The sequence below is a fragment of the Mesitornis unicolor genome, unplaced genomic scaffold (assembly GCF_000695765.1).
Source record: "Mesitornis unicolor isolate BGI_N332 unplaced genomic scaffold, ASM69576v1 scaffold4689, whole genome shotgun sequence".
Taxonomy (NCBI): domain Eukaryota; kingdom Metazoa; phylum Chordata; class Aves; order Mesitornithiformes; family Mesitornithidae; genus Mesitornis; species Mesitornis unicolor.
Window position 1 is genome coordinate 8,890 of NW_010209093.1, and position 26,720 is coordinate 35,609.

A 26,720-nucleotide genomic window follows, 5' to 3' on the forward strand; every position below is an offset into this window, starting at 1 on the left:
GCTGAGATAGGGTAACAAAATGAACTACTGTATGCAAGAAATATATGAAGTGCACCCAGCTGCCGGTAGCAATTGCTACATGCAGTCCACTGATTATTGCACATATATCGAAGAAAATCAGGGTTACAGCAGTTGTGATGCTCAGGTCCTGCACAGTAACAACATATATATGGAACAGGCCTGGGCGGTGAATCAGCCTTATACCTGTAGTTACCCTGGAAACGTGTTTAAAAGCGAGTACTCTGACATGGACATGGCCCTGAATCAGTACAACCAACCTGAATATTTCACCGAAGAAAAACCTACTTTTTCTCAAGTGCAGTCGCCATCGTACTCTCAGAAGAAAGGTAGGGGCAATTTATTTAAATAACAAAAAAAAAAAAAGGAAAAATAATCTCTGTTTTTGTTTTTGTTTTGCTTTAAACTTACAGTTGCATCAGTTGGCTCAGATACGTCTTTGAATGTGAAGGCTGCCTGTTCAAAATTGAAAGCAGCAGTAACATAGGTTGCTAGGTGATTGTAAGCTTTTCTGTGAGCGATGAGGATTTCCAAGCACTTTTTCTTAATCTATAAAAGACATTTGCCAATATATTGCTTGTTTTCTGCTTTCTGGGGCTGTGGAGTTCATTTGCTATTCACCAGTAAGCTAGGTAAGAAAGTTTCTCTTCTGAAATGTCGTCATTGTATAGTCTGCATCTTAAAGCTGTGTTTCTGGCTATATGCAGACAATTTGTGAGTCCTGCTTATCAGTTAATGTGAACTCTGTTTACTCAGGAACTTGGGCAAAATATTTTGAAAATAAAACTGTAAATATGTATTGGAAAATGGTTACATTTCGTAGAGTTACTATCTTTTAGGTGAAAACCATGCAAAGCAAAAAAGACTGAAAATTCAAGAATATATCTATGCAAGAAAGACTGTTCTGCATCCAAAAAGTTGATCTAATCAATATGTTTGTGAGAGAGAATTAGAGTGCAATATCTGCTCCCTCGGAGTTAAATCGTTGCCTGTTTGTAGAATTTATTCTTTTGCTTTCAGGCAAGCAAAGCAGAACTCACTTCTCAAAAAGGGCCCAAAATACCAACAAACACTTGGAAATGTTTTTGATATTACTTGTTCTGAACTCAGCCAAGTAAACGGACATGTGCAGAGTATACATTCTCTGTGTTTCTTTAAAATCTCATTATTAGAGAATAAAAATATGCAGTCTGTTGTGCCAGCATAATGTCCTTTTTCTGTTAAGACCAGATTTACTGTATGCAGTTATCCAGAACACAAATGAACCTGCTGTAACTACACAGGAAGAGAAAACACCATTTACTACTTTTAAAGTGACTTTGCAGTAAAAAGTGGACTTTTTAATCTTATTAGCTACATGGAAAATGGAAATATTTTCCTTTGTGCAGGCAATATTTGTTAGCAGTTTGTGGAATAAATCTATGTGTTTGGTAGAAAAATTCCTTAATTTTATTCTTTTGAACAGCATTGGGTTGCATAATAAAGGAAATAGTGCTTTAAATCCTGTTCTAGGAAGCTGTAAGAACATGATCAAATTGTAGACTAAATGTATTTGTGGATAATGCATGTTTTGGTATTGTGCAACACTTTCGATGCTTTTTAAGGGTATTTATCTGCTATTGGGTTTTAACTAATGAATTTATAACTCCCTGTAGACTTTTCTCGTGTCTTTTTTTTGGTTAAAGAAAAATAGGACACAGGATTAATTAGAAAAAACAGAAACTTGCTATTGCAAAATCAGAGAAGAAATACATTTTTCATAATGTTAAAGGTTATAAATAATAATTGATATACCTAGATCAGAGCTTTAAGTAAGTTATTTCAGTACTCAGCCATCTGACATCTGCGCTGTTTAAAGTTTGGTACTTGTTTGGCTGAACAAATACTGAGTTGTTTTTAAAAACTGCTTGTCTGCCCTTGTTTTCTACTACCGCGGTTTCATGAAGAAATGGCAGTGAATTTTGGTGGAAACAGACTTTCAAGCGGGTTTTTAATTGGTCGTTCACGGAGACCGAGTGCTTTGGGATTCTTTAGAGCCTTATTACTGTGATAATCAATAAAAAGTTGCCTCCCTGCTGTCAAACCTTTGCAAATGCTGAGTTTGTTAAGCAGAAGAGATCTGAACTGTGTGGGACATGTGCATCTTCTTTTTTTTTTTAATTTCCATCTTTTAACCAAGCTATCGTAAAACTAACGAACCTTTTAATCCTGTCCGAAGAACAGAAGGCTCTACACAGGGCATGTGTGTCTGTGTTGATCCAGAATTGATTTGGGGGGGGGACGAGGGTGTTTGTTAGGGAAGGCTTGGTAATAGCCCATTAAAGCAAAATTAAGTCCCTAAGCAGGTGTTCATGAGGAGTCTTGATTGTTGCAGTTGGTATTTCTGTTAGTCCCCTGAAATTTGGAGTAATCTCAATAATATGATGTTCAAATCAGATTGTAATTTACAGTAGCACATGATAGTTTTCCTATCAAAACTTTTGCCAGTTATTAAAAGGTTAAAGTCTTCTTTTCCCTCTGGGAGGAAAAAATAATCAACATTTTATATGCAGAAAAAATTATCATTAATTACTTCTCTGTCTTTATTTCACTTTAAAAGAAATCAGAAAATAACTTTAAAAAAGAACCAAAGACCCCAACAATGTGTCACTAGAAAAAAAAAAATTAGAAAGTATAGCCAGTTATTCTAAAATATAAGAAAACACTAAGGCTGCTTCAGTTATTACAGTACATTAAAAGCTATTATTTCCTGATTTTCTATCCCAAATTCTGATGAAGGACTTGAATTTTAAAGGAAAAACTTCTACTCCAGAAAATCAAGTGATGGAGGAGTGGTTTTAGCTTTGCGTCTGCCTGTTGCTCCGTTATGTTTTGTGCCGCAGCGTATGCTGTCGAAAGGCAGCACCACAATATTTGTGCACGAGCTTGCTGTTTTATTAAGGAACTGCTTGTGGACCTGATCCTACCACAGGAGACAGGCAACCAGATACGCTCTCTTTTCTACATGGGGCTGTGAAATCCGATGAGTAGAGCAGGGGCTCATCATCAGGAGAACATGCTGCTATTCCAAATTCTGTCCCAGAAAGCTTAAACTGGAATATTTCCCCCCTCTGACGGTGCTGCCGGCCGTGGTGAGCTTGCAGCGCACTGGGTTGAATGGATGCAGAGCCCGTGCCACCCTACACTGGTGCAGAGGCTGAGTAGGGTGCAAAAGCATCCCTGGATCTCCTCACATGGCTCGTCATGGTGAGGAGGGGTACCCAGGAAGAGGGTAGAGGTAGTGCAGTCAGGAAAGTACAAAAGAAACATGTACGGAGGTCTGGAAACCTCAGTGTCCCCACATTTGGTGTGTGTGCGATGTTTTGGCCATTTGGGCAGCACGAGGAGTAGGTCTGCAGAGTTAAAACTGGGCTAAAACTAGGCTGAGGGTTCGCTTTCACTTCCCTTTTGCACAATCATTTATTTCATGGACAAAGTAAACAAAGGTGGCCTCTGGCATCTATGAAGTTGGGCTTTAACTTCAGGCTCTGTGGGGGCAAACCAGAAGTAACCAGAGGCTGACCCAAAAGCCAAAGGTTTGCAGGCAGGAATCCTTGAGTCGGGCTGCAGCACTGTCGGCTCCTCAGCCCTGCTTCCCAAAGGTGAGGTTAATGCCAACTTTTTAAGGGCTCTTAAAAAGGGGCTTTGAAAGTTATTGTTGTTGTTATTATTATAGCTGTAATTGTCATTATTATTTCCCTTTATATTTTCCCCAGGCAATTTACATGCAGCTGAGAATACGTACTGTATAACTGCTGGAGTACGTGACTGAATTAGTCCAAACTGGGTTCCCAGCGGTGTGAAACCATTAGGGTACTTTCTGAATAGCTAAGAAAATGCAACATGGAGGCTATATAAAAATGTCTTCTCATCAGGGCAGGGAGTATGTGTGCATATAATCCATTTAGAAAAACACTGAGCATTTGTCATCTTTGGCTTTTTCAGCAGAGCAGCTCCCAGTATGTTAACAATTACTTGGGGCTTAAAAATTATTAATTTTGCTCTGGACCACCAATCTAAGGAGACAGCACCGATCAGAAAATTGGCATCTTATTCTGCTAGTCATTATGCATTTGGAATTGTATTTATTCCTTTTTTAATGAAAACATCAGTGGAAAAAGTGTTTTCAACCCCTTTAATTCCTTCGACAACAAATTGAAGAATGGGAAAGTGAACAAAGTCATTCTTTGGTTTTGCATCAGTAGTAAAAATTAGGCTTCTAAATAGGTACGTTCCTGGTGATACTAAGCTATAGTGTCTAAAAACATTGAAATAATTTTTGGGGAACAAATTTCATGGTCCGATTCTTGAGCATTACTTAAAGTAGTGCATTTTGTCCCTGTAGCTGGTAATGGATGCAAGCGCAGCACTGATCGCAGCTGTTTAAGTGATAACACTGTTTGGGCTAAAATGTTTTCAGCACATCTGTGCTAAATGCACTACTGTTGATAAGGTTTCTGACTCAGCCCAAGGATTAGGGTTAATACATAGAGAAGCCATTGAGGGAAAAGAGACTACTAAAAAAATGATCCAAATTCTGTCTTTGTAGAATCTCTTGCCGATTTTTAGTAATTCCACAAATCAAAGAATGTCAACAAAGATCAAAATTGCGGGCAAGCGAGCCAGTTAGCTAACAAGAAATGTGTGAATCTGTTTAATGACATTTTCAGTGCTTCCAAGCTTGATGGAGAAATAAGCAATTTTTCTCAGTGGGAGTAATTTAAAGGAAATGGGAAACAGGGATCAGTGTATCAGCCCAGCCTTTCAGATCGATATTGATAATAGCACAAACAAGAATGGAGGATGCTTTTTCTTACCCAGCTCTATGCTTTCTCGGATAAACAGTCTGTTTAAGCTCCTTCTACACAAGTGTATCAAGGACGGTATCCGGATGGTTCTTGTAGATTTTTTTTATAATTTGCAAAGAGTTACAGTGTGACTATGAAATCAGTAGAGCAGCAGCATGAATTTTCTTTTCAGTTCTAATAGACTTGGGGATTCTCAAGGTAGTAATTAATTTAATCTTTTTCATTTTCCTACTGCAGTGTCTAGTAAGTGACTACTACCTTCCTGATAAGTCCTAAACTCCTCATTTTAGTGAGTGGTCTCCAGTCGCGCAGGCCACACCAGATGGGGGAAAGAAAGATTTCAGGGAATATATTTAATATGTGACTCTCTGCCTGTGTACAATGAAAATCAAAATACTGAATAATGGTCTTAAAACGCAAGTATCCTTGTGCAATAGCAAAAATGTCTTTTTCTGCAAGGTATAAGCCTATGGTGGATCAGGAACAAGCTAATAAGGAACATCTCGTATAGGGACATAATGTGTTTGCATCAATGTTACTCGTATTCCTGTTTGAAAGTCAAATATGGTTCAGGTCCTAGAATGTTTTTAAGGTGTGGTTTAATCCCTAAGTAAACATTACATTGTCTGTACAAACAGAGACCTAGAGGTGTCAAGTCTGTGCAGTGATACTTTAACAGAATTGAAATTGGTTCTTTACTTTTCTCAAAACATGCTTTTTTTTCCTATGTGTCAGGCACAGAGGAATAAAAAAACCAGTGTCATTTTTCAGGGATTGTTTTTGTCTAAATAGCTTTTCTTTGCCTTGTTGCAGGGGGGCACTGAGCGTCTCATTTGTGTCTCTCCAGTCTGTTACACGGTGCAGGGTCACATATACTGCTTTAAAGGTATCATTCCTCAAATGGTAATTTGAGAGTGTAGGCATACAGCATTAATGAATCAGAGTACCTCAGGTGACAGCATAGGTTAGCAGACCTCGCTCTGTCCTTAAGCCTGCTGGGGCAAACTCATTGCGTGTTTTCCTGTCGAAGGGAATAATTTCTTGCCGTGCCTCTACCAAGGGTGTTACAAGCCATTGTTGTGGTTTAAAAGATACTGTAAATCACCATCAAGACTGGTTATAATGGATTATACAACATGTTCTTCTAGATGGGGGCAACTGGTCCTGCTGAGCACTTAGCCGTGCCAAGACAGCCAGATTAGGCGGGCTGGCAGGTGGGAGTCTGGGGAGCAGAGGAGTTACTTTAGGCTGCAGGGGAAACCTGAGACGTGGCAGGTCAAGGTCATCCACTGGTGTTCTCCACACAAAGCAAAGATCCAAGGTAGATATTGGATGAGCTGTCATACTTGGCAGACAGTTAACTTTGGGGATCGTATTGGATGCACCAAATGATAGGCTGTGACGATGGTAGAATACAGCAGACAGGCATGAAAGACCAAGGGACCATGTTGGTTATTATTGTACTGTTCACTGAGATGCTTGGTGTTGCTTTTGAATGGTTTGTCTTAGCTCTTTACTTAGTTGGTTTTGACCAAGAAATACAGGATGAAATACGAACACCAGAAATAGGATCCTACTCAATGTTCCCATGAGATTTATCATCAGACATTCTTCTTTCAAATGAGAGTACCTGGCTTATTCTGTCCAGACAGCATCTGCGTCTCCTGCATAAGAATTCCTATTTTTGGCTCAGAGTTATTAAATGCATAAGATGCTAAAGTATTTGCTAATGTGTGTCAAGTCCCTATTAGTCTGCCCCTCCTCTATTTTCCCCAAGTGCTGCAAGGAATGATAGAAATATGTTGCTCTGCATCTTCTTCAGACTGTCCACACACAACTCTGCTGCATCTATGGCTTCCCCAAGAACCTCCATCACGCTATTCATGGCTTCCATGCAGGTACCAAGTTCAGAAAAGCACTGTTCAATTTCCTCCTGCTGATACTGTTTCTAACTCTGAGGAGCAGCAACAATGCATCGAGGCCGCTTATCTGCACGCCTCACAAATGAAATTGCATTGAATTTATATAGAGATCACACTGGGTTTTTCCAACTGCTGGAAATTATTTACAGTGGACATTACTGCTTGTAAGAACTGAATGTAAGTCCCCTTATTCCTCTTGGCATGATGTCTGTCTGTCTGAATTATATCTGTAAAATACTGCTGAAGGTCCAGTTTTCGTACTTTCTAGCAGTTTCCAACCCCATTAGCTGTTGGAAGGAGGGTTAAAAATATACAAAGGTGAGAATAATACTCTCAGGTTTGCAAAAGAAAGAAAAAATATGTTTATTGCTAACTTGGTATAAGATTTTTCTACCCATGTTTCCTGTTGAATCAGTAGAAGAGTTGAAAGTGTGTGCTTACCTTGTGACATGGGTACAATCCTGCAAAAGTGATGGACATAATATTTGGCATTTAAGTAGCTTAAATAGCTGGCACTATTCGCTTCCGATGTGACAAAATTGGGTACGTGGTTGCATGTAGGGATTCTGTTTTCAACTTCTGATGAGGAGTGCCTGTAGCAGATACGTCTTTTCTGGCAGATTGGAGGCTGCTTAGCGGGTTGGATAAACTCATGGAACTCCAAGGAGGAGATGGACACCAGTGGTCACATGTGCAAGCTACTGTATGTATTTAAGGAAGCAGTTTAGAGAAGTGGTCTCCTTTTCCTTCAATAGAACAAAGCCGCCATTACATGAGCAGGGCTAACCAGATTATATACTTAATGAAATATCAAGGCATTTAATTCAGAAGTAATTCTTGAGGAAACAAACCAGGGATACTGAATTTTAGAGGACGTAGTCTATGTTATGCTAAGTCCGCCTTTCAGGAATAGCAGTAACAAGCAATAACAAGAAGCCATTAATCTTTGCAAGAAATTTAGTGGAAAATTCTGCATCCCCTTTGCTGACTCTGCTGCCTCCTGTATCAGCTCCATGTTGTGTATGTGTTGCATGTGCAGAGGCAGGTGTGAGCGAAACGGGGGCAGGATGGAGATAATAGCCTCTGCTAATCCCCCACTGGCATAACGTCCGTTAGGAGTCAGTGATGTAAATTAGAGTCGAAACCCTGCTGTCTCGCTTCCCCCAAGGTCAAAGAACCAGCTCCACGTGTCCACCAGTCTTTATCCAAGCACAACTTGTTTGTAATGGAGAAATGTAACCCGGATGTCGAGCTGATCTTTTGCCGCATTGTAGACTGGTGTGATACACCAGTAAGATCTCAGCTCATTCCCCCACTCTCCTTTCAGATGCCCATGGGAGTATTGGCAAACCTGAGATGTAGGCACCCGGGCATGGCTTCAGAGTGCTCCTGTTTCCCAGCATTACCTAAGAGCGATATATGTCTGTCTGTCATTTGAGCTTCTCATAATCATGTGCAATCTAGACATATGAAGTAGACCATACAACTACTTCCTGCCTGCTTCCTTCTTTTCTTTCTCCTAATCGACTCACCAGCCCCCAGGAAGTTCAAGTATTTAAAGCTCAGTTGATTTCAAGTATTTTCTCTCTGATTTGGACATTCCTTTCTGGAGAACCTCTGGCCAGTGTAGCCCTAGGTAGGCACCTTCATTTAACCTGTCTGTTACTGAGCTGACCCTCTGTCATATGTTAGTCACTGGAAGATGACGGCCACCCCCCTTGCAGCATCCTCCAACAGCCATCTGCTGCCTCGAGTCTTGTTGGTTGCTCTCCATGTAACTGTCATGTCCCTGAGCTATACCAGGCCATCCTGGTGTGAGGGCTGCACAAAGACAGCAAGCTTGGACCATGGTCTAATGTATGGTGCTACAGATGGGTTCAGCAAGCCAGTTGCAAGAGATAACATTACAGACAGCCACATCCAAAGGACTCTCCCTCCCTGCACCCATAGATTGCACCCAGCCAGTTGACACATGGTGAAACTGGGAGGAGTGGCTGGTACACCAGACTGGCGTGCTGCCGTTCAGGGCAACCTAAGCAGGCTGGAGAAACGGGATGAGAGGAATCTCTTGAAGTTCATCAAAGGGAAATGCCAAATCCTATGCTGAGGGAGGAATAATAAATGCAGCAGTACAGGCTGGGTGCTGAATGGCTGTACAGAGAGATTTTTTCAGAAAGAAAAGTTATGTACCATAACTCCACTAATTATGAGTCATGGGAAGACTTACTTTGAAAGGTTTGTATTTTGCCCTATTTCAAAGTTCTCTTTAGTTTAGAATTACTTTTTGGTTGCCACCAGAATTGTTTTGGTTTTTTGCTCAAATTGAAAATATGTTTATGTTATCACAACAAATGTCATTGTGGGAAAAGAACCAAGCATTGCCAGTGTTTTTCATAGTAATGTTTGATTCCACTTGTCGAGTGTCTGGTAAACCACTTGAGAAGAGAAAATGTCATTTTAACACATGCATGTACACACACATATTTGAATGCCCACGTATTTTACCCTAGATTCAGGCTGTTAAATGTCCCTGTGGAACACGCCCAGGTAAGGTATGATCAATGCTGCTTGGGCTCTGTGTTGCACACCTGCAAAGCTGTTCTGAAACAAATTATCTCTCAGTAGATATTTCTTACGGCTAGGTCCCTGAGTCACCCTGCAACCTGAAGTCTCATCTGCAGTATACAAGTATATTGGACTTCTGGTGAAACAGGAAAGAGAAATATACTGTATATCTTGCTGTTATTTATTTTTTCACATCAAAGCCTTTGAGGCAAAAATAAATATATTTCTTTTTCTGAGGTAGTACTTCACTCAGGAGAAAGCAGTCATGCTCTGACTTCTCCCTCTTGACCAACAGATGCTGAAACAGTCCGAAAAGTAGAAGATATTACAGACTATGTTTGAATAAATCTACAACATAGTATGAGCTTTTTATTCAGGAAGTTCAGTGAGTTCAGAAGTATGGGGCTGGTAGACAAGTGGATTTTTATATCAAATGTATCATACCATTTTATGTTGCGTTTACATGCCACATCCTGTTTTTCTTTACAGGGTATATACCCAGTTACTTAGACAAGGATGAGCTGTGTGTAGTATGTGGGGACAAAGCCACCGGATATCATTATCGCTGCATCACTTGCGAAGGTTGCAAGGTAAATGGCATGGTGGGAAAGTGGGAATCAGAAATAGCTCTCCAGCTCCTCCATTATACAGACTTCCTGAACTGTACTGTCAGATAAAACAAAGACAGATTTGAAGTGAATAAGAACATCCAGTACTGATGATAAGCTGGATCTGGCTGTGCCACTGCTCTTCATATGCATAAGGAATGTAGTTGATTTTTGGAGTGTTTGCTTTGAAAAGAATGAGAAATTTAGATTTTTGTTGTTGCTGTTCAACTGTTACCTTGTACATTTCCATTTTCTAATGTTTCTTTGACCATGTTCTCAGCCAGTGTACATCAGCACACTCTCAGCAACTCCAGTGAAGCTGTTTATGCAAGAGCTGAGATTCTGCCTGTGGCCATGAAGAGTCTGTAGTGATTAGCAGTGTTCCAGTGCCTCTCACCGTCACTGCGAAAAAGCAAAAATCAAAAATCTCTTCCTCGTGCTCATGCAGCGGTAACATCCATCACTTTGGAAAGCATTGACACCCAGTTTCAAAAAAAATTTGACTTCTTTAACTTAAGCATACTGAAATGTGCTTTCAGCCCTAAATTACATCTCCAGAGCAAAATGCAAATTTGAAAATGAGATTGCTTTGGGCGAGTAAATAAAAAGAATTAAAAAATGAGCAACACAATCAGGCACATCTTACATGATTTTACTGCCATAAATTTGCCTGAATAGCTTGAGATCCTGTAAGAAAGCTGGTCTTTCCTGCAGAAAATAAAAAATGATTATGTTTTTCTAAACAAATGGCACCACACATATCATGGGACTAAGCCACAAAATGTTCTGTTCATCTCCAAAGTCTGGAATATTTGGATCTGAGATTTTGGGTTTGGATTGGCTTTAGAGCTCCACATCACAGTAACTCTTGTGTTGAAGTACTTTCTTCAGTTGTGCCGCATTGCCCTAGGTTATATTTGTGAAATGCATGAAGACCTAAATATCCTTTCTATAGCAAGTTTGTGGTAATATTCATAATGGTTTTATACACATACCTGCTTAATATGTATGAGAATATCTGAAAAAAATGGAACTGAACAAGTGATTCTTGCACATTTGTGTCCCATATACCAGATGATAACAATACATAAAATATACAAATGTGACTTAATTCAGACATAGTGAGAAGTAAGCAACACTGTGGCATTATGAAATATCTTTTGCTCTCAGCTAAACAGCTATGTCTCTTCCCAGCTTTTCTACTAAGGTTTTTGTTACTCCAACTAAAATATTTCTTTTTTATGCCTACCGGCTATTTTAAAAATACAGCATACAAAATCTACTTTTATCTTCAGAGACAGCTCTTCTGTCTGATGTACAATTTAAAGTAATGCTTATGTGCACAAGGAACTGAGCTAACAGTTTGCAAAGAGTAATTAATTTATTTCTCCTACTTACAGTTGGCTTACAAACAGACCATTTTGTTTTGGTTTGATTTGTTGTTGTTTTTGCAAATGTATTCAGTGTACAAGATGAGGGGTTTTGTGTGAACAATTTCAACCCGCGCTTCGGAGGATCTGCATATGCGCTTGAAGTTGTATGATTTATCAGCAAAGTTACATGTAATCAATTCTCAATGAATTTGACATTTACTAGTGGCTTCTTCTCAAAATCACTTTAATTTTGTAGCAATGTTAATCAGGGCTGACAACCAAAAATTTGCTTTGGCAAGTGCTTTCATGAACAAAGCATTCTCACACATGATTTTCAAAGAGTAACTTGTAAGGAATTTCAACACAAATAAACCAGCAGTGAGTTCTGATGTCACTGAAATGTTTCTCCGGACTGTACCCATTGCATCTTTTGGTGTATAGTAAAGGAATTTAGGAAAAGAGTAGTTACTGTACTGCTTGCTTTTATTAATGAAAAGGACACTTCTGTAATGAAGTGTTTGGACAAATACAGAGAGCAGCTTCCTTATTACATTGTATCAAGAGATGATCAAAGAGGTTTCTTGCAAAAAAGTTTTTGAGAAATGCAAAGAAATGGGAAGATGAAATGTGCTGGTCCCAGCACAGGTGGTGAAGACCCTTGGTTAAGTCCCATGCAAGTTTTGGAAAAGAGATTACACCATGTCCCTGGTTCTCCAGAGCCAACTTTGGTCTTCAGAGAGTAGAGCGACAGGTCTGGTCTCCAGCAGTTTGTAACAGGGATAAGAGTGGATCCAAATCCAGTTGTTGGGTAGATGACAGTTGGAGACCTGATCCAAACCCCACCTAAGGACATCTTGCCTCATCTCCTGGATTTTGACTCAGCCTGACAGGTCCCAGCCTCTCAAAGGCTCACACGCATGCTTTATGCAGCTCAGTTTAACTGAGATTTCAGGTCTGATTGTTACTAAGGAAGAAAGAGTTGCACTCTTAGCTCGAGCTGGATCTTGTAAGATAAAACTCTAATGAGGACAAGGCTCTTTATTATCTTCACTGGAGTTAGAAGCTCAAGCTGAAATACAGACTTATCCTTACATCTTAATTCAACAGTCTCTGTTAAAAAGAAATTACACACTGCTGTAAGATTTTACCAAGTGTTATTTAACATGATTAAAAACAGACCTTTCACCTAGTGAAGAGACTATTCATTAGATAAAATCCCAGCTGAAGAGACTATTTATTAGGTACAATCTCACTTGAATTTTGCCGTTGTTTTCACTGAAACCAAAGTAGTTCTCAGTGGCCTCAGTCAAACAGGACCAGGGTCCCAGTGTGTTCTCTATGGCAAGGTGGTCCCAAACTGCATTGCTGAACACAGACGGTCTCAAACAATGCTGTAACTTGAAATTAAAGTGAAGCCTAAATTTCTTGCTTTGCAGCCTATTTTGTCCATATCTTGTGGTACTGGGAAGTTTATCCAGCTCTTTCAGAAGTCAATGAGGAAAGTCGTGTTGAAATTAGTACCAGGATTAGGTCCATAATGTTCAGAGCTAAGTTGTATCTGATTTCTTTACCTAAGGCCAGGGTCTATGGGGTGTATAAATCAGTGAATTCAGTGGAGCTACATTAGTTCACATGATCTTAGGATCTGACCTCATATCCATGTTGCAATTGGCAGTATAGATCTATATTATGATAGGTACATACATAGCTAGATAGAGTGGATTTATATATAGAGGGATCTTTGTTGGTGATGTTTGTTTTGAATACAGAGGTCTGTGATAAATACAAATGAAATCCTCTTCTCAGAAATACAGATAATTTTAAAATTATGTATCCATTCTTTAGAACCAAACTCGGAGATTGTGTAAATTGTGTTTGCAAAATTCTTAGTCTTGCCCAGATTTGGTTGGTTGGTTGGTTATATGGCTTTGATGGAAATAAAGGAATAGAACTGTTTGTTCTTAATCCTTTAGCAGCACATACGCACCACTGTTCTTACTATTTGCAGAAGCTGCTCTTTAATTAAAAGTATGTATATGCCTCCTAATATCCCTCAAAACGATTATGTAATTTAAAAAGAGGCTCAAAATAAAGGTTCTAGTTCAAATACAAAAAAAAATAGGACACAGAAATGTAAGACTTCAAGAAGACATGTAGACAGTATTCATCCCTTAAGACAGCATCACTTATGCCTTTACTTTATGCCTTACCTAAGATGTCTGTATGTTTTTAATTTTTAGGGAGGAAATGTTTTGTGAAACTCAGAAAAGAACCACCATACACTATAAAAATGGTTTGTTCTTTTCGTCTTTGAGACTTCATGGAATGAAGTATTTTATCTTGCATACTTAGGTACATTCCTACCCAACCAAAGTGGCTCCCAATGTGAAAAAATTGCACAATGCTAATGCTTTCCAATGTATTTATTTATTGCACTTAGGGTTTTTTTAGAAGAACCATTCAGAAAAACCTCCATCCAACCTATTCCTGTAAATATGAAGGAAAATGTGTGATAGACAAAGTAACAAGAAATCAGTGCCAGGAATGTCGCTTCAAAAAATGTATCTTTGTTGGCATGGCAACAGATTGTAAGTATATTTTTCTGGTTTTCTTTCTTTTCTCTTTTTTTTTTAATGCGTGTGTTTGCTTAAAATATGTTGAAGATTGTTGAAGTAGAGAAAAACTGCCAGCACTTTTTTGTTTTTAATAATTTGTACCAGGGAATTATGCTCATCATTGCATCAAACCATTTTCATGGGCCTGTAATTTTCTGTTTGTCCTTCACCAGACTGTGCCTTTTTCTGGCCTTACTGGGCTGGGTAGCAGTAGGAATGTTCACTCTTCAGAGGAGAGGAGGGAGAAATGCATCTGGATGGACACTTTGCTTGAGAAAAAAACATCTTGTTTAGAAAATTCTGGAGGATGTGAAATTGAACGCCGTTGTATGAGTCATCCTGCAGTTGTTTGTTTTATTTTTAGCCCTGAAGAAGTTATCTACTGCAAGGAATTCAACTCTTATTCTAAAGAACTAGAACATATGGCTGTAAGATTAACCCTTAGGGGTCGTCTTTTCCTGCCATTGCACAGGGATTTACACCAATAACTTCAATTAGTGCAAATGGGAGGAAGTCATGTAAATCCTCCTGTCCATTAATGTTAATGGTTGTTGCTGGTGTAATCCTCTGCAGAAGAACTGGCAGGAAAACAGGTCCAATAAACAACAGAAAAATATTCTAACTTAGTATTTTTTCTTAAAATCATAGAACCATAGAATGGTTTGGGTTGGAAGGGATCTTAAAGATCATCCAGTTCCAATCCCCTGCCATGGGCAGGGACATCTCACCCGAGACCAGGTTGCCCAAAGCCCCAACCTGGCCTTGAACACTTCCAGGAAGGGGACATCCACAACCTCCCTGGGCAACCTGTTCCAGTGTCTCACCACCCTCACAGTATAGAATTTCTTCCTAATATCTAGTCTAAATCTACCCTCTTTCCACCTGAAACCATTACCCCTCATCCTACCACTACATGCCCTTGTAAAAAGTCCCTCTCCAGCTTAGAACACCACGTTCTCCACAATTGAGAGCAGTGAGCGTGCTGATACTACTTCAAACAAAACAAAAGCACATCTTTCCCAACATGGACTACTTCAAGTCCGTTAGAGGAGTGTGTTGTCTGAGTCCTCACAAAGCTTTTGTGTATTAGTTTTTTGTTGGTGGAATAAGCCATTGAAGGCAATGGTAGTATCCATCATGTTACCTGAAGGGTAAGTCATTCCTTGCAGTCCAGGCTTCTGAGAATATGAAGTTTGGAGAGAGAAAGAAGAGAACTATATCAGCTATGTGTTTTGCCAAAGTACTTCTTTACTGATTAGTTAAGGTGTTTGTAAGCAATTAGTACCTCAGGCATAGAAAATACCAGATTTTAGTCAATCTTAAAGACCTATCTGCCGTTTCTGTATGCTCTTTCCCCTGCTAGTGGTGTTGGATGACAGCAAGCGGTTGGCAAAGAGGAAGCTGATAGAAGAAAACCGAGAGAAGAGACGTCGGGAAGAGCTGCAGAAAACAATTGGGCACAAACCAGAGCCGACGGATGAGGAGTGGGAGCTCATCAAAATTGTTACTGAAGCACATGTGGCCACCAATGCACAAGGAAGCCACTGGAAGCAGAAAAGGAAATTTCTGGTAAGGACTGTAGCCTTTTATAGTGCTCTTTCAGCTAGATTCCTTTCTTTTGTAAGTCCCTTCCCAACTTTGCAACCCCAAAGAGGGTCTGTCTGCCAGTGTACTGACATATATGAAAAATGGATTATTATTATAATTACTACTTGCTTGTTCTTGCCCGAAGCTCAGTGTTTGATCAGACCACATATTTGAAAAGATAAACAGCGTGTTGCTAAGCTAAGGCTTACCCAGCTGGATACTTTTAATGTCCTATGATAAGAAAAAGTAGAAAAATTGTTTCACTCCTGAATAACAACAGTAGCAGTCTGTAATTCACACCATATCTTTTATATATATTTTATTTAGGGATAGTTGTCTTTTACTGGGCACTAGCATACAACATATTATAAGTTTTAAAACAATGTAAAGTTTTAGGTGAAAGCTGATATATTTTATTACTAACTCAGGGTTTTTTTGCTTCCTTGTTCTAAAGTGAACACATCAGTTGAAATAAATTTGGCAAAGAAAAATTAATTTCAGTGAAAGCACGATGATACACTATAGCATTGGGATCGTAGACCGCAGGATGACTTAAGTTTTCAGCCTATAACCAAGAATCAGAAAATAAATGGTGATTTGTGATTCTCAGCCTTAGAAAAGGATTTATTTGATTTTTCTAAATTGAATTTTAAAGGAAATAAGTGCAGAATACAAAATGCTTGTACAGCACAAAAGAGGGATTATAGACTGCATTTCAGGAATACACAGGGGTCTTTAATGGTCTGTGTATACCAAGTCAGATAGAGAATACTCATTTTTTGCAAGCCTAAGCTCCTGCTGCCTAATTCACCATGGGAATGTTGACCCACTGGTTAATTGCTAAGAGAAACTACATTTTCAAACCACCTGATCCCTTTTATAACATTTTGTTAATTCCAGTGGCACTGTTTAAATTTCTGTATTAATGGCTGCATGTCCATAGTAGTGCGCAGTTGGGAAAACATGGCCAGTGATCACTGGCAAGAAGCAGCAGAGCACTGTCAAGCAGTGCATGACAAGGTTTGCAGCGCTGGTTTTAGCAGACCAAGGAGCAGCTGCAGTCATGTGTTTGGTTGCTTAGACAGGAGTGCTGTTCTTTGAGTATCACTTGGTTTGGGATAAAGCATGGGGAGTACACAGGGCCACGTAAAATGTCTCCTCAGGCTCTGGAGACAGCCACAGCGGAGGGGAAACTCCAGCAAAGGATGCTCAGAGGCAGGCTGTGAGGTGATGTAGTGACAGGGGTACTGGGAGAAGGGAGGGATGGGGCAGAGGCAGGGGTGGCAGTTGTAATGGGCAGTTCAGAAACCAGCTGTGACTTCCACAGCTGGTTCCTAGGTCAGACCAAACTGCAAGGCCTCCTGGTTCTTTGCACTCCTCCCATGCTGAAGCCCACTGGTTTCAAGGCAAGTGTAGGAAGCTCACTGACACCTTGCAGCGAGCACAGAAGGGAAGTCCAGGATGGGATGCTAACTCAAGGTGGAGGGCTTTGAAAGCCCCTGCCACAAGCTGTCAAAGGGCAAGAGGAGATGACCACAGCCCCAGGAGCTGTGGGTTGGTCCTTAGGCAGCTGAGGCTGGTTCTCCAGCAGCAGGAGCTCCTTTGAGGTCTGGACCACTTTTCCTACTGAGGTGAGTTAGTTGGGAAGGGCTCTCCAGTTGCACACCCTTCTGGAGTGTGTTAGCTTTAGCAAGCGTCCCTGACTTCTTTTGCCTTTCCCAAGAAAATGCTGTGTTCTTTCCTTTTCTCCCTAATGATGTTATGCGTGGTTTTAAGCATTTGGTCTTCTTGCTGGGATGTGATGAAGGCTGTTTATCACGAGCACACAGACAATGTGGTTTAGTTTCCCAAGATTCAGGAAGCCCAGAACTGGGACTATTTGAGTTTTTTGGTAGGAACCATCAGATAATTGAGCCCAGTCCTCTTCATTGTTCCTTCACAATTGGTGCTTGCTTTATTAACGCATTGCTGAGGGGTTTTTTCATGAAAGAAGTTAGATTTGGATTCAGATTAGTGACAGAGCTGTGGAAGGATCTTCTATGGTCTGTTCTTTAAAAAAACTGCTGAACACAATTTTTTGTTTTAGACAACACTTTCAGCACCTCCCCTGTTTAAATGCCCCTATATAGATGTCATGAAGTCCATCAATCTTAAAGTCTTCCAGCTTTTGACTCTCTAATGTGAACAAAATGAAACCTCTGCATGGTGGTTGGCAGGACTTTTACAACCGCAAAGCCACGCTTAGTGAGAAGAACAGCTTTGATATGCCTGTTTTTAGAACACAAGGTAACATTGGCAAGCTGTCATAAAATCAGGTGAACAGGTTGAAGTGCAGTTAAAATAAAAAAACCACTCATTGCAGATTCTGCTTGAAGCTGTTTCATTGTGTATCCCTATTGATATCCTCAAAATACTGTATTTTTTTTTCTCTTTTGGAGAAGCCTGGGGATGAAGTCATGCAGAAGGTGATTTTCAACCAAAATTTTACCCAGAGGAGTTCAAATTGTGGTCACTTTATCCAGACTAACTTTGTGTTAGCCCATTCTTAGTCATCCGTTGTTTTAGCCTAGTTTTGGAAACAGGCCTTGGCAGTTGCCTGCAGCTCTGCAATACCAGGCAGTCTGTTCTGGGGAGGATTTCAGAACTCTGAGTAGGTGAAAGAGCCCAATTCTGCAAAGCTCTCAGCATCTTCTCAGGGGTAGCATGTCACCTCTGCTCCCTTCACTTTGAGAGAAACTTGGGAGTTCTCAGCACCTAAAAGAAACAAGAACATGCCTATATTTTTAAGCGAATAATGCATATGCTACACCCACAAACTATTTGGATACAGGCACAAGGGAGAAGCTGCATGTGCACAGAAGTGCAGCTGCCCACACAGGATGGGTAGCAGCGTGCCACTCACCCATTTCTCCGTGCAGTCACCTCTTTCCCAAATGCCTTACAAACAGATTCACGTTTTGTGGCGTAACCGGCATTACCTATAGTGTTATTTTGTATTTTAGCGTATCTTCCATCGCCGAGCAGGACTTTCTAGAGTATAAAATACTTGCTCTAAGATAGATTGTTCCTTTAAATATCTTTGTTTATATCCTTAGCCAGAAGATATTGGGCAGGCACCAATAGTTAATGCCCCAGAAGGTGGGAAAGTGGATTTAGAAGCCTTCAGCCAGTTTACAAAAATTATCACACCAGCGATTACAAGAGTGGTGGATTTTGCCAAAAAGTTGCCTATGTTTTGTGAGGTAAGATGACTTCCTTGCACTCCTCATTTACGTTCCTCTTGTTAAAAACTATTCAAAATACTTCTGGCATGGAACTAAAAAATTCACTACGTTTAAAATCAGAAAAATTAAGAGACTTAAAATATATGGGAATAGAATAATCTGGATTTTTTATGAGTTTTCTTTTTCCTGTGATTACTGAAATCCTGATTTTGTTCATCTAGAAGTCATCGTGGTTCATTAGGGACTCGAATGTGTCTTTAGAGGTGGCCTTGAGCAAAGCAAATAGCAAAAAGAGGCTGTCTAGGAGCATCTTTGATATGTTTAATTAGGTCTTCCAGCACACAGTTCCCTCTGTCCTTTCTGGCTCCTTGGTAGGTATAGTACTGGGGAGCTGGATCTACGCGGTAACAAATTCTTCAAATTCAGGAAAGTATCCCTATCCAGGAGTGGCACTTGCCTCACTCTATTTCCCTGGCATGCTCTTCCTGAGTCTGTAAAAGTCATGGATTGTCAGTCATGTAGTTATTCACATGTAAAATACACAGTAAAAAGACTCAAACAAACTTGATTGCACATTAGGAGTACAGAGGCTCTATGCTGGTCTCATTTACACTGTGGTATCATTTTTATCGAAGGGCCAGATGCAATGGCTGATGATATTTTTTGCCTGACTTGAAAAAATGTTATCAGAACTGCAGCCTGAAATAATATTTCATTCTTAATAATCTTAATAATTTTAAGTCTTGTGAGTCCTTTAAGATCCAAAACCATGTGAGTTTTAGCATGGAAATAACCCTGATAGAGCCATGGAAGGATGCCTGCCTGCTCACCCGCGCTGCAGAGCAACGCTCAACTCTGCTGGTGAAATGCCAAGTAAATGACATTCTAAATGGGAGTGATCATGGTCAATGAGTTCGTCGGGCTCCGTAACTCGGGAACAGTGTCTTCTCCTCATAACCAAACACCAGTCAGGAAGGAAGTTTAAGGCAGCCATACCATTTTACTCCTCTGTGGCTGGCAGCTCTTCTTTAAGGTCAGTCAAGGAGAGCTGTTTGTGTCCTCTGGCACCTACAGAACAAGAAGAGGTAAATATCAATAGTTGGCACAGTGTAAATAGCTCTCCCTGACTAACCTCAGCATTGGCTCCATCAGCCAAGAAAGCACAAAATAGTGGCCAAGCATGAAGATTTTAAAGTACAAGGAATGTATCCACAGATCAAGAGGCCCCTGCAGCATTCAGTGTCTGAGGGAATATGTCTCCTCTGATTTGGAGTTTGTTGGTGGGAAGCTGCAGTGACATACCAAGGTAGTCTTTTTAATTTAGAAAGCTTTGCCAGTCACACACAGACTGCAGCCCTCATCTGACATCTCTTACCCCTCCTGGCTACAGTGGGCCCACTTGTGTCAGAGCTGGGCAGGAAGCATGGATGAAGAAGTCAAGGCGTCACTGGGCATGACCTCTGTAGGTTATGCAGCTCAACGAGGACGGGCTTTGTTTGCAGCTGCGCCACTGTGTAAACCTGACACCCATGTACAGCAGCGGCTGATGGCACAGTAAGGGACAACTCTCATGAACACAAAGGAATAGGACAGCTGTCCTCCGAGCTGTCAGATAGCTCCTGCTCTCTCATAAAGAGAATGACAAATGTTTGCTCCTTTCTGAAGGGGCGCCATCCTGTTAACTTTATTTCAGTTATGGTTTTTAACCCATGTCTTTTTCTTACAAGCAACACTGTGTGGGCTGAGGATTTATCAGAAAAAGCCCTCCTTTCTCCGATAGGACCTGCAGAGCATTTAAACATTATCTCAGTTCTTAATTTCCACAGAGGCTCAGGCTGAGAGTGTAGTAAATCTCTATGAAGGAGGGTGTCCTGGTTTTGGCTGGGATAGAGGTAATTTTCTTCCTAGTAGCCGGTATAGTACTGTGTTTTGGATTTAGGATAAGAATAATGATGATAACACATTGATGTTTCAGTTGCTGCATGCAGTGCTTACACTAAGTAAAGGACTTTTCAGATTCTCTCACTGTCCTGCCAATAAGTTGACTGGGGGTGCACAAGAAGCTGGGAGGGGATGCAGCCAGGACAGCTGACCCAAACTGGCCAAAGGGATTTTCCATACCATACAACATCATGCTAAACATGCTAAACAATAAAACTGGGAGGAGTTGGCCAGGGCACAGCAGCAGCTGCTCGGGGACCGGCTGGGCATTAGTCAGTGGGTAGTGAGCAATTGTGCATCACTTGTTTTGTATATTCCATTATTATTATTATTTTTCCTTCCTTTTCTGTCCTATTAACCTGTCTTCATCTCAACCCTTGAGTTTTACTTTTTTTCTGATTCTCTTCCCCATCTCAGAGGGAGAGTGAGTGAACAAGTGAGTGGTGTTTAGCTGCCTGCTGGGTTAAACCACACCAGAGAGGCATGGCAAGGAACATTGGCCATTTACATATTCACAGCTACTTTTCCTTCTTTCTCCATTTTTTGAACACACGTGCGTGCCAGCAAAGCACTGTGAGCACCCATCTTAGTTTGTGTGCATCCACTGACCCATGCCTCAAAGCAAGAATCTAATCTCAGAGTAACTGAAGTGTAAGGAAAAACTTCCCTTACTTCCTAGCATTTTTGCTGTTGTTTCCTTCTTGTATTTCCTGTTGCTTAGAAGATGAAGATTGAGGAGCATTTAATCAATTTAACGTGAGGTTAAGTGTTACAGGCATCAGTGTTTCCATGTTGGGTGAAGCTGTGTAAATACCCTTCTGGGTAGCTCAGCTCAGCTCAGTTTCACGGTGCTGCATTGCACGTGAGCTGGCTGCCAGCGTGTCCTGCAGACGTGAGCACCTCAGGTTCCTGCCTTTTGCTTTTCCTCCCAGCAGAGAAAGGAGGAAAGGACAACATGTGGCAGAAAATCAGCCACATTTGTTGACCCTACTCCTGAAAGGTGCTCTGGTAGCAACGCTCAAGTAGGTAGCATTGAAACCTGTGTAGCTGGCAGAGAACTGATGGTCGAGCCTCCTGTCTTTTGTAGCTGCTGCTACTGGCAGGTAAGACCGGAGGCTTGGCATCCATGAAACAGGTGTGCTCTGTATCCTTCAGACCTAGGGAAGCAGGTGTAGGATGGGCATAGTCTGATCACCACTACCATAAAGAAGTTTTAAGAAGGTTCAAGTAGGAAGGGAGATTCTCATTGGTTTAATGGCTCATTAATAAAACAGCTCAAGTGTCACAAAGTATCTTCCCTACTGTTACTTGCTTCTTGTCTACCTTAGTCTTCATTTCTCTTTTCTTCTCCCTTTTCCTTCCTTTCTTCCTTGTCCCATTTTTCTCTCCAGTTACCAATTGTGATATCTCTTCATGGTTGCTCTCACACATCTCCATCTCCTCCTTCTCCTTCTACTTTCTCACTGTTTCTTTACCCATTTCAGTCTCAGCAGCCAAATGGTGGCATTGTCCTTGAACAGCAAGACTGCCACCATGCCTGTGCAGCCTTCCCTACGCTGCTGCTGAACTGAACATGAGCCGCAGAGGAAGTGATTCGCCCTGAACAGGATGAGTCATTTTTCTTGCACATCAAACACTTGACACCTGAAGTTGGCATTGCTGGAAAAACAGCTGCGTGATTCCTTTTGCTGACTGGGGCTGACTCTGTGCTTTAAACTCTTTAACAGGCAGCTGCTTTCTACTTGCATTAGGTAACTGTCTGACATCCACTCTACATAATTTTTCACTAAATCAGTGTACTTGCTTTGCGAGTACATGGTTGTCACATAAACCTATAGTTGGTGGTGGGTTTTTTTTTTCATTTTGAATTGCGAATCAGGTAAATACAGTAACTTTGTATGAATCAGAAATGGATGGCTTTTTGCCTTCTTTCAGTCCAGGTAGAAATGAGTTGCTTTTTCCTGTACGTGACCCTTTGCTGTTCTTTTAGTGACAGCCTCAAAATAGTCTTGGTGTTTTTTGCTGTCACTGAATTGCCTATAAAAACATAAAGACATGCATTACAGAACGCATTCTCCTAATGTGTCAGCATCCTGGCGACAAAATCTACCTCCACCAATTCAGACAGCTTACCTTTTTTAATGTTGTGGAAAATAGAAATGTAACCACATGCCCTGAAGATCACATCTTATGCACCAGTATAAAAGCTGAAGCTATACCATAAATTTTCTGTGTGTCCAGCAATAATGTAGGGGGTCTAAGGAGATCAGCCTTACTAGGCTAAGTATAGGTTAATAAGTTCTGTTGTTTGAATGGTCAGTGAAAAATAAGAGTACATGCCCCACTGATTGAGGTATCTCTTCTAGATACAAAAGTTCATTTAATTCCTTTTATTTAAAAAGCAGTCCACTCTTCCAGACCCTCTCAAATATCTGTCTTTACGTCTGATCAGGTAAGAAATGAGCATGGCAGTGGATTGTGACTAGGACGACTGAGGTCTGTAACAGTCACCATTATGGTTTATTCTGTTATGCAAAGTTGAAAGCTGCAGGACCACAGGAGTAGAAGAGAGAAGGATAAACAGCTGAGACCAGTGACCACTTCAGCTGTATCGGTTAGATCCAGCCCTGATGGGACACAAACCCAATAGCATATGTTGACCACCAACCTGTGAACTGACAGATCTGCTTCACCCTTCACTCTTTGTGCAGTGTTCTGCAAAATGGCAAGCTACCTTCTTAAGGTTTATTGGACTTAATGTTATAATGCTCTCACAAACTGGACGGTCCCATGGAGAGCAGCACTTCTGCAAGCTGGGTCTCTTCACCTCAGCATCTGAACCAGCTTGGTTGTTGGCTTTGTTCTTGCCCAGGACCACCGGCCTGCAGCTGTGTCATTACTGGATTTCCTAGGGGTGTGTGGGGATGTTAAACTGCTGGCGGTTTCTGGAAGCAGAAATGCAAGTTTTGGAGGCTTATGCAGTGCAGTTGGTCAGCAACATGTTTGGAGGATAGCTGCGTTATGCAAGGAAGTGTCCTGGGTTGTGAACAGCAACTTCATGCTCATGGATTTATTGTAGTTGTGAAACCAACTCAGTTTGAAATATGCATCTTTTTCTTTACCGTTTATAATTTCTGCAGCTGCCATGTGAAGACCAGATCATCCTTCTGAAAGGCTGCTGTATGGAGATAATGTCCCTCCGAGCAGCAGTTCGCTATGACCCCGAGAGTGAGACTTTAACACTAAATGGGGAGATGGCGGTGACAAGGGGCCAGCTGAAAAATGGGGGTCTTGGCGTAGTGTCTGATGCCATTTTTGACCTGGGCATGTCTCTCTCTTCATTTAACCTGGATGACACCGAGGTTGCCCTTCTTCAGGCTGTTCTGCTCATGTCGTCAGGTGAGAACAGAAACACGCTGGGATCCCAACCATTTTGAAACTCTTTGTCACAAGACTTTTTTAAAAAAATATACGGTGTGTTAGATCTTGTAGTGCTGCCTAGAGTAGCGTGGGAGAAATTTTATTTCAAAATCCTGATGCAGCTTAGAATTAGTTTAGTGAGCACTAGGAAAAAAAAATACAGGGTATCCAGAGAGATGGGCATAAAAGTGGCTTTGTTAACACACCGTGGTCAGTTTAGTACTTAGGGAGGAAGCAGGGGTGATCATCAGAAAGCAGTCTGATCTGGTTCTGAGCCAATTTGCTTTGAATGAAAAACTGATAATTTAGCAACAGTTGTCCTTACAGTAAGTTCCCTATGAACTGAGTTTCCCCTATGAACTGTCATGCAGTTGGTGGGAAGTACAGTTCATACCCATTTCCATCAGTCTCATATGCTTAGGGTGACCTGCCTTCTTGTTTTCCTACTTAACGGCACCACCACTTGCTAAGGGGCATTTGAGAGCTCTGCTGTTTCCCCACACCGGGACAATTTGAAATTGGTGTCTTGGTGGCACAGTACAGAAGCAGCTGGTGTGCTGCACAGATAATTTCATGTGATTTCCAAAACATTTCTTCCCTTCTCAGATCAAGCATGTTTTCAGATATGTTTTCAAATATGTTTCCACTGACTGTGCCAGCCCAAAGAGGAAATTCCATTCTTGGGCAGTGGCAGATTTGGCAAGATTTTGTTTTAGGACCACTTTGAAGATTGGGCACCGAAGAACAATCCACAGACAGTGATTTACAAGGATTAACTGCATCTGAGACAGAAAGGTTTCCACATTAATCACAACACAGCACTTGACCTTCCCAATCAAAACATTTTGATTTCTTTTAAGTTTGCCACACAGTGATACATGAGCAGAGGTTTCAGAAGGCAGTTCAGAGGACCTGCTTTCCCAGAAGTGCCTCCTGAAGAGTGACTTGTGAAAGGAGCTCTCCCAGCACCCATCTGGGTGCTGGTTGAGACAATTGGCCAAACTTTTGGCTTTTATTGTTCCTCGGTGCTCTGTAACAGTTTCCTTTGCAGCTCACCTGTGGATCAAAGCTTCATCAAAGCCTTGGTCAGACTGTAGCTAAAGAGATGGGAAAGAACTGTAATTTAGATATCTGACAAGGAAATTTTTTTTGGTTCTTCATTAGTTGTCTCACAGATAGAAGCCTTAGCTGGGGTCAGGGATCTGATCCTCTATTCACTATAAGGAAGCACAGACCAAGGATGAAGAAAGGAAGAATTATCTCATTGTTTTAACAGGGATAGTACTGATAAGTGAAGTGTCGAGGGTCAAAGAAGTTGTTTGTGGTAGAGCCAGATGTCCTTGGTCTCCATCCTTTCTTTCCTAACAGAATCATTCTGTTTTTCATGATTTACGATCAGGAATTCGTTTAAGTAAGTAAGTAATAACAGTATCTCTGTTTCTTTGTATCTACAGATCGCCCAGGCCTTGTTTGCGTCGAGAGGATAGAAAAGTGTCAGGAGGGTTTCCTCCTGGCATTTGAACACTACATTAATTACAGAAAACACCATGTTGCACACTTTTGGCCAAAACTGCTGATGAAAGTGACAGACCTGCGAATGATCGGAGCCTGCCATGCCAGCCGCTTTCTGCACATGAAGGTGGAGTGCCCCACAGAACTCTTCCCTCCGTTGTTCCTGGAGGTGTTTGAGGATTAGAGAGACTGGAGCGGTTCTCTGCCTCCCCCCGTCGCACTACTGGCTGTCATTTCATCCCATTGCCCCGGCTCTTCTCCACCTCTGTTCTTCTTTTGTTCTCTTCTGTTTCTTGAGGCGGGGTTGGGTTTTTGTTTGGGTTTTCGTTTGGGGGGCAGCTGTATACACATGGATGAAAACATCCCTTTAATGCGGGTACTTGTGACTATTGCAATTTGTTCTTCAGTCCTTTGATGTGAACGCTTTGACAGCTTAACAGTGAAAATACAAAATGACCACTCTCATTCACCAGCACCTGCGTGGTCACCAGCTCACACACATCATTGCTTGGAAGATATGGGAGAGAAATTGAATTGGCAGAAAATAAATTGGCCTCCAAGTTAAAACAGCTATTGTTAATTTGACCCTGGCAATTCTGTCTAGTATTACCTTATTTCGCAGGGCACAAGTGACCAATTCATGACATGAAATTTCCAGTCTTCATGGTTGTTTCTGTTGTAACAATCGCCATTATGATCTAGGACCTTCATCATCATCATGATCCCATCATTAACTGAGGATTGTTCTAGCAGATGCGGTTTATCTGTGCCCCGTGAATCAAGTACTTAAAGTAATGCAGTGTGCTGGAAGGGACTGACTCATTTTTTTCCATGTGTATAAGAAAGTAAGATCCTTCAGTTCTTACTACATTTGAACTCCAGGTAACTTCAACAGAAGGGCTGTTGTGTAAGGAGAGGAATTTGAATCTCTGCGATGCTTTTCCTGAGAGTGGAGAGGTCTGTTTTTTCTAAGGTGTGTGGAAAATTCAGCACTCTGAAGGAGAAGGCTCTCTGTCAGGATAGCAGGCTTTCTTCGGAGTTATTCAGGGATGTAAATGGTCACAGAATGAGGACAAGGAGAAAGAAAC

The 26,720-nt window shown here is 41.1% G+C and overlaps 1 protein-coding gene across 1 annotated transcript; it reads left to right on the forward strand.

Annotated features, from left to right (window-relative positions):
* On the forward strand, positions 1-26,078 carry LOC104547167 (thyroid hormone receptor beta). Its single transcript, XM_010192752.1, has 7 exons — positions 1-347; positions 9,842-9,942; positions 13,774-13,921; positions 15,312-15,517; positions 18,631-18,777; positions 23,841-24,099; positions 25,575-26,078. The coding sequence occupies exons 1-7, from the start codon at positions 20-22 to the stop codon at positions 25,814-25,816; spliced, it is 1,431 nt and encodes a 476-aa protein (XP_010191054.1). The 5' UTR covers positions 1-19; the 3' UTR covers positions 25,817-26,078.
* Positions 26,079-26,720: the final 642 nt, after the last annotated feature.

What these genes read in the sequence shown, in the direction of transcription:
- LOC104547167 (XM_010192752.1), top strand. Translation starts at nt 20, where the DNA reads ATGAACTACTGTATGCAAGAAATATATGAAGTGCACCCAGCTGCCGGT. An exon ending in ATCGTACTCTCAGAAGAAAG is followed by an intron (nt 348 to 9,841) that starts GTAGGGGCAATT and finishes TTTTCTTTACAG; the next exon opens with GGTATATACCCAGTTACTTA. An exon ending in TGTTCTGCTCATGTCGTCAG is followed by an intron (nt 24,100 to 25,574) that starts GTGAGAACAGAA and finishes TTGTATCTACAG; the next exon opens with ATCGCCCAGGCCTTGTTTGC.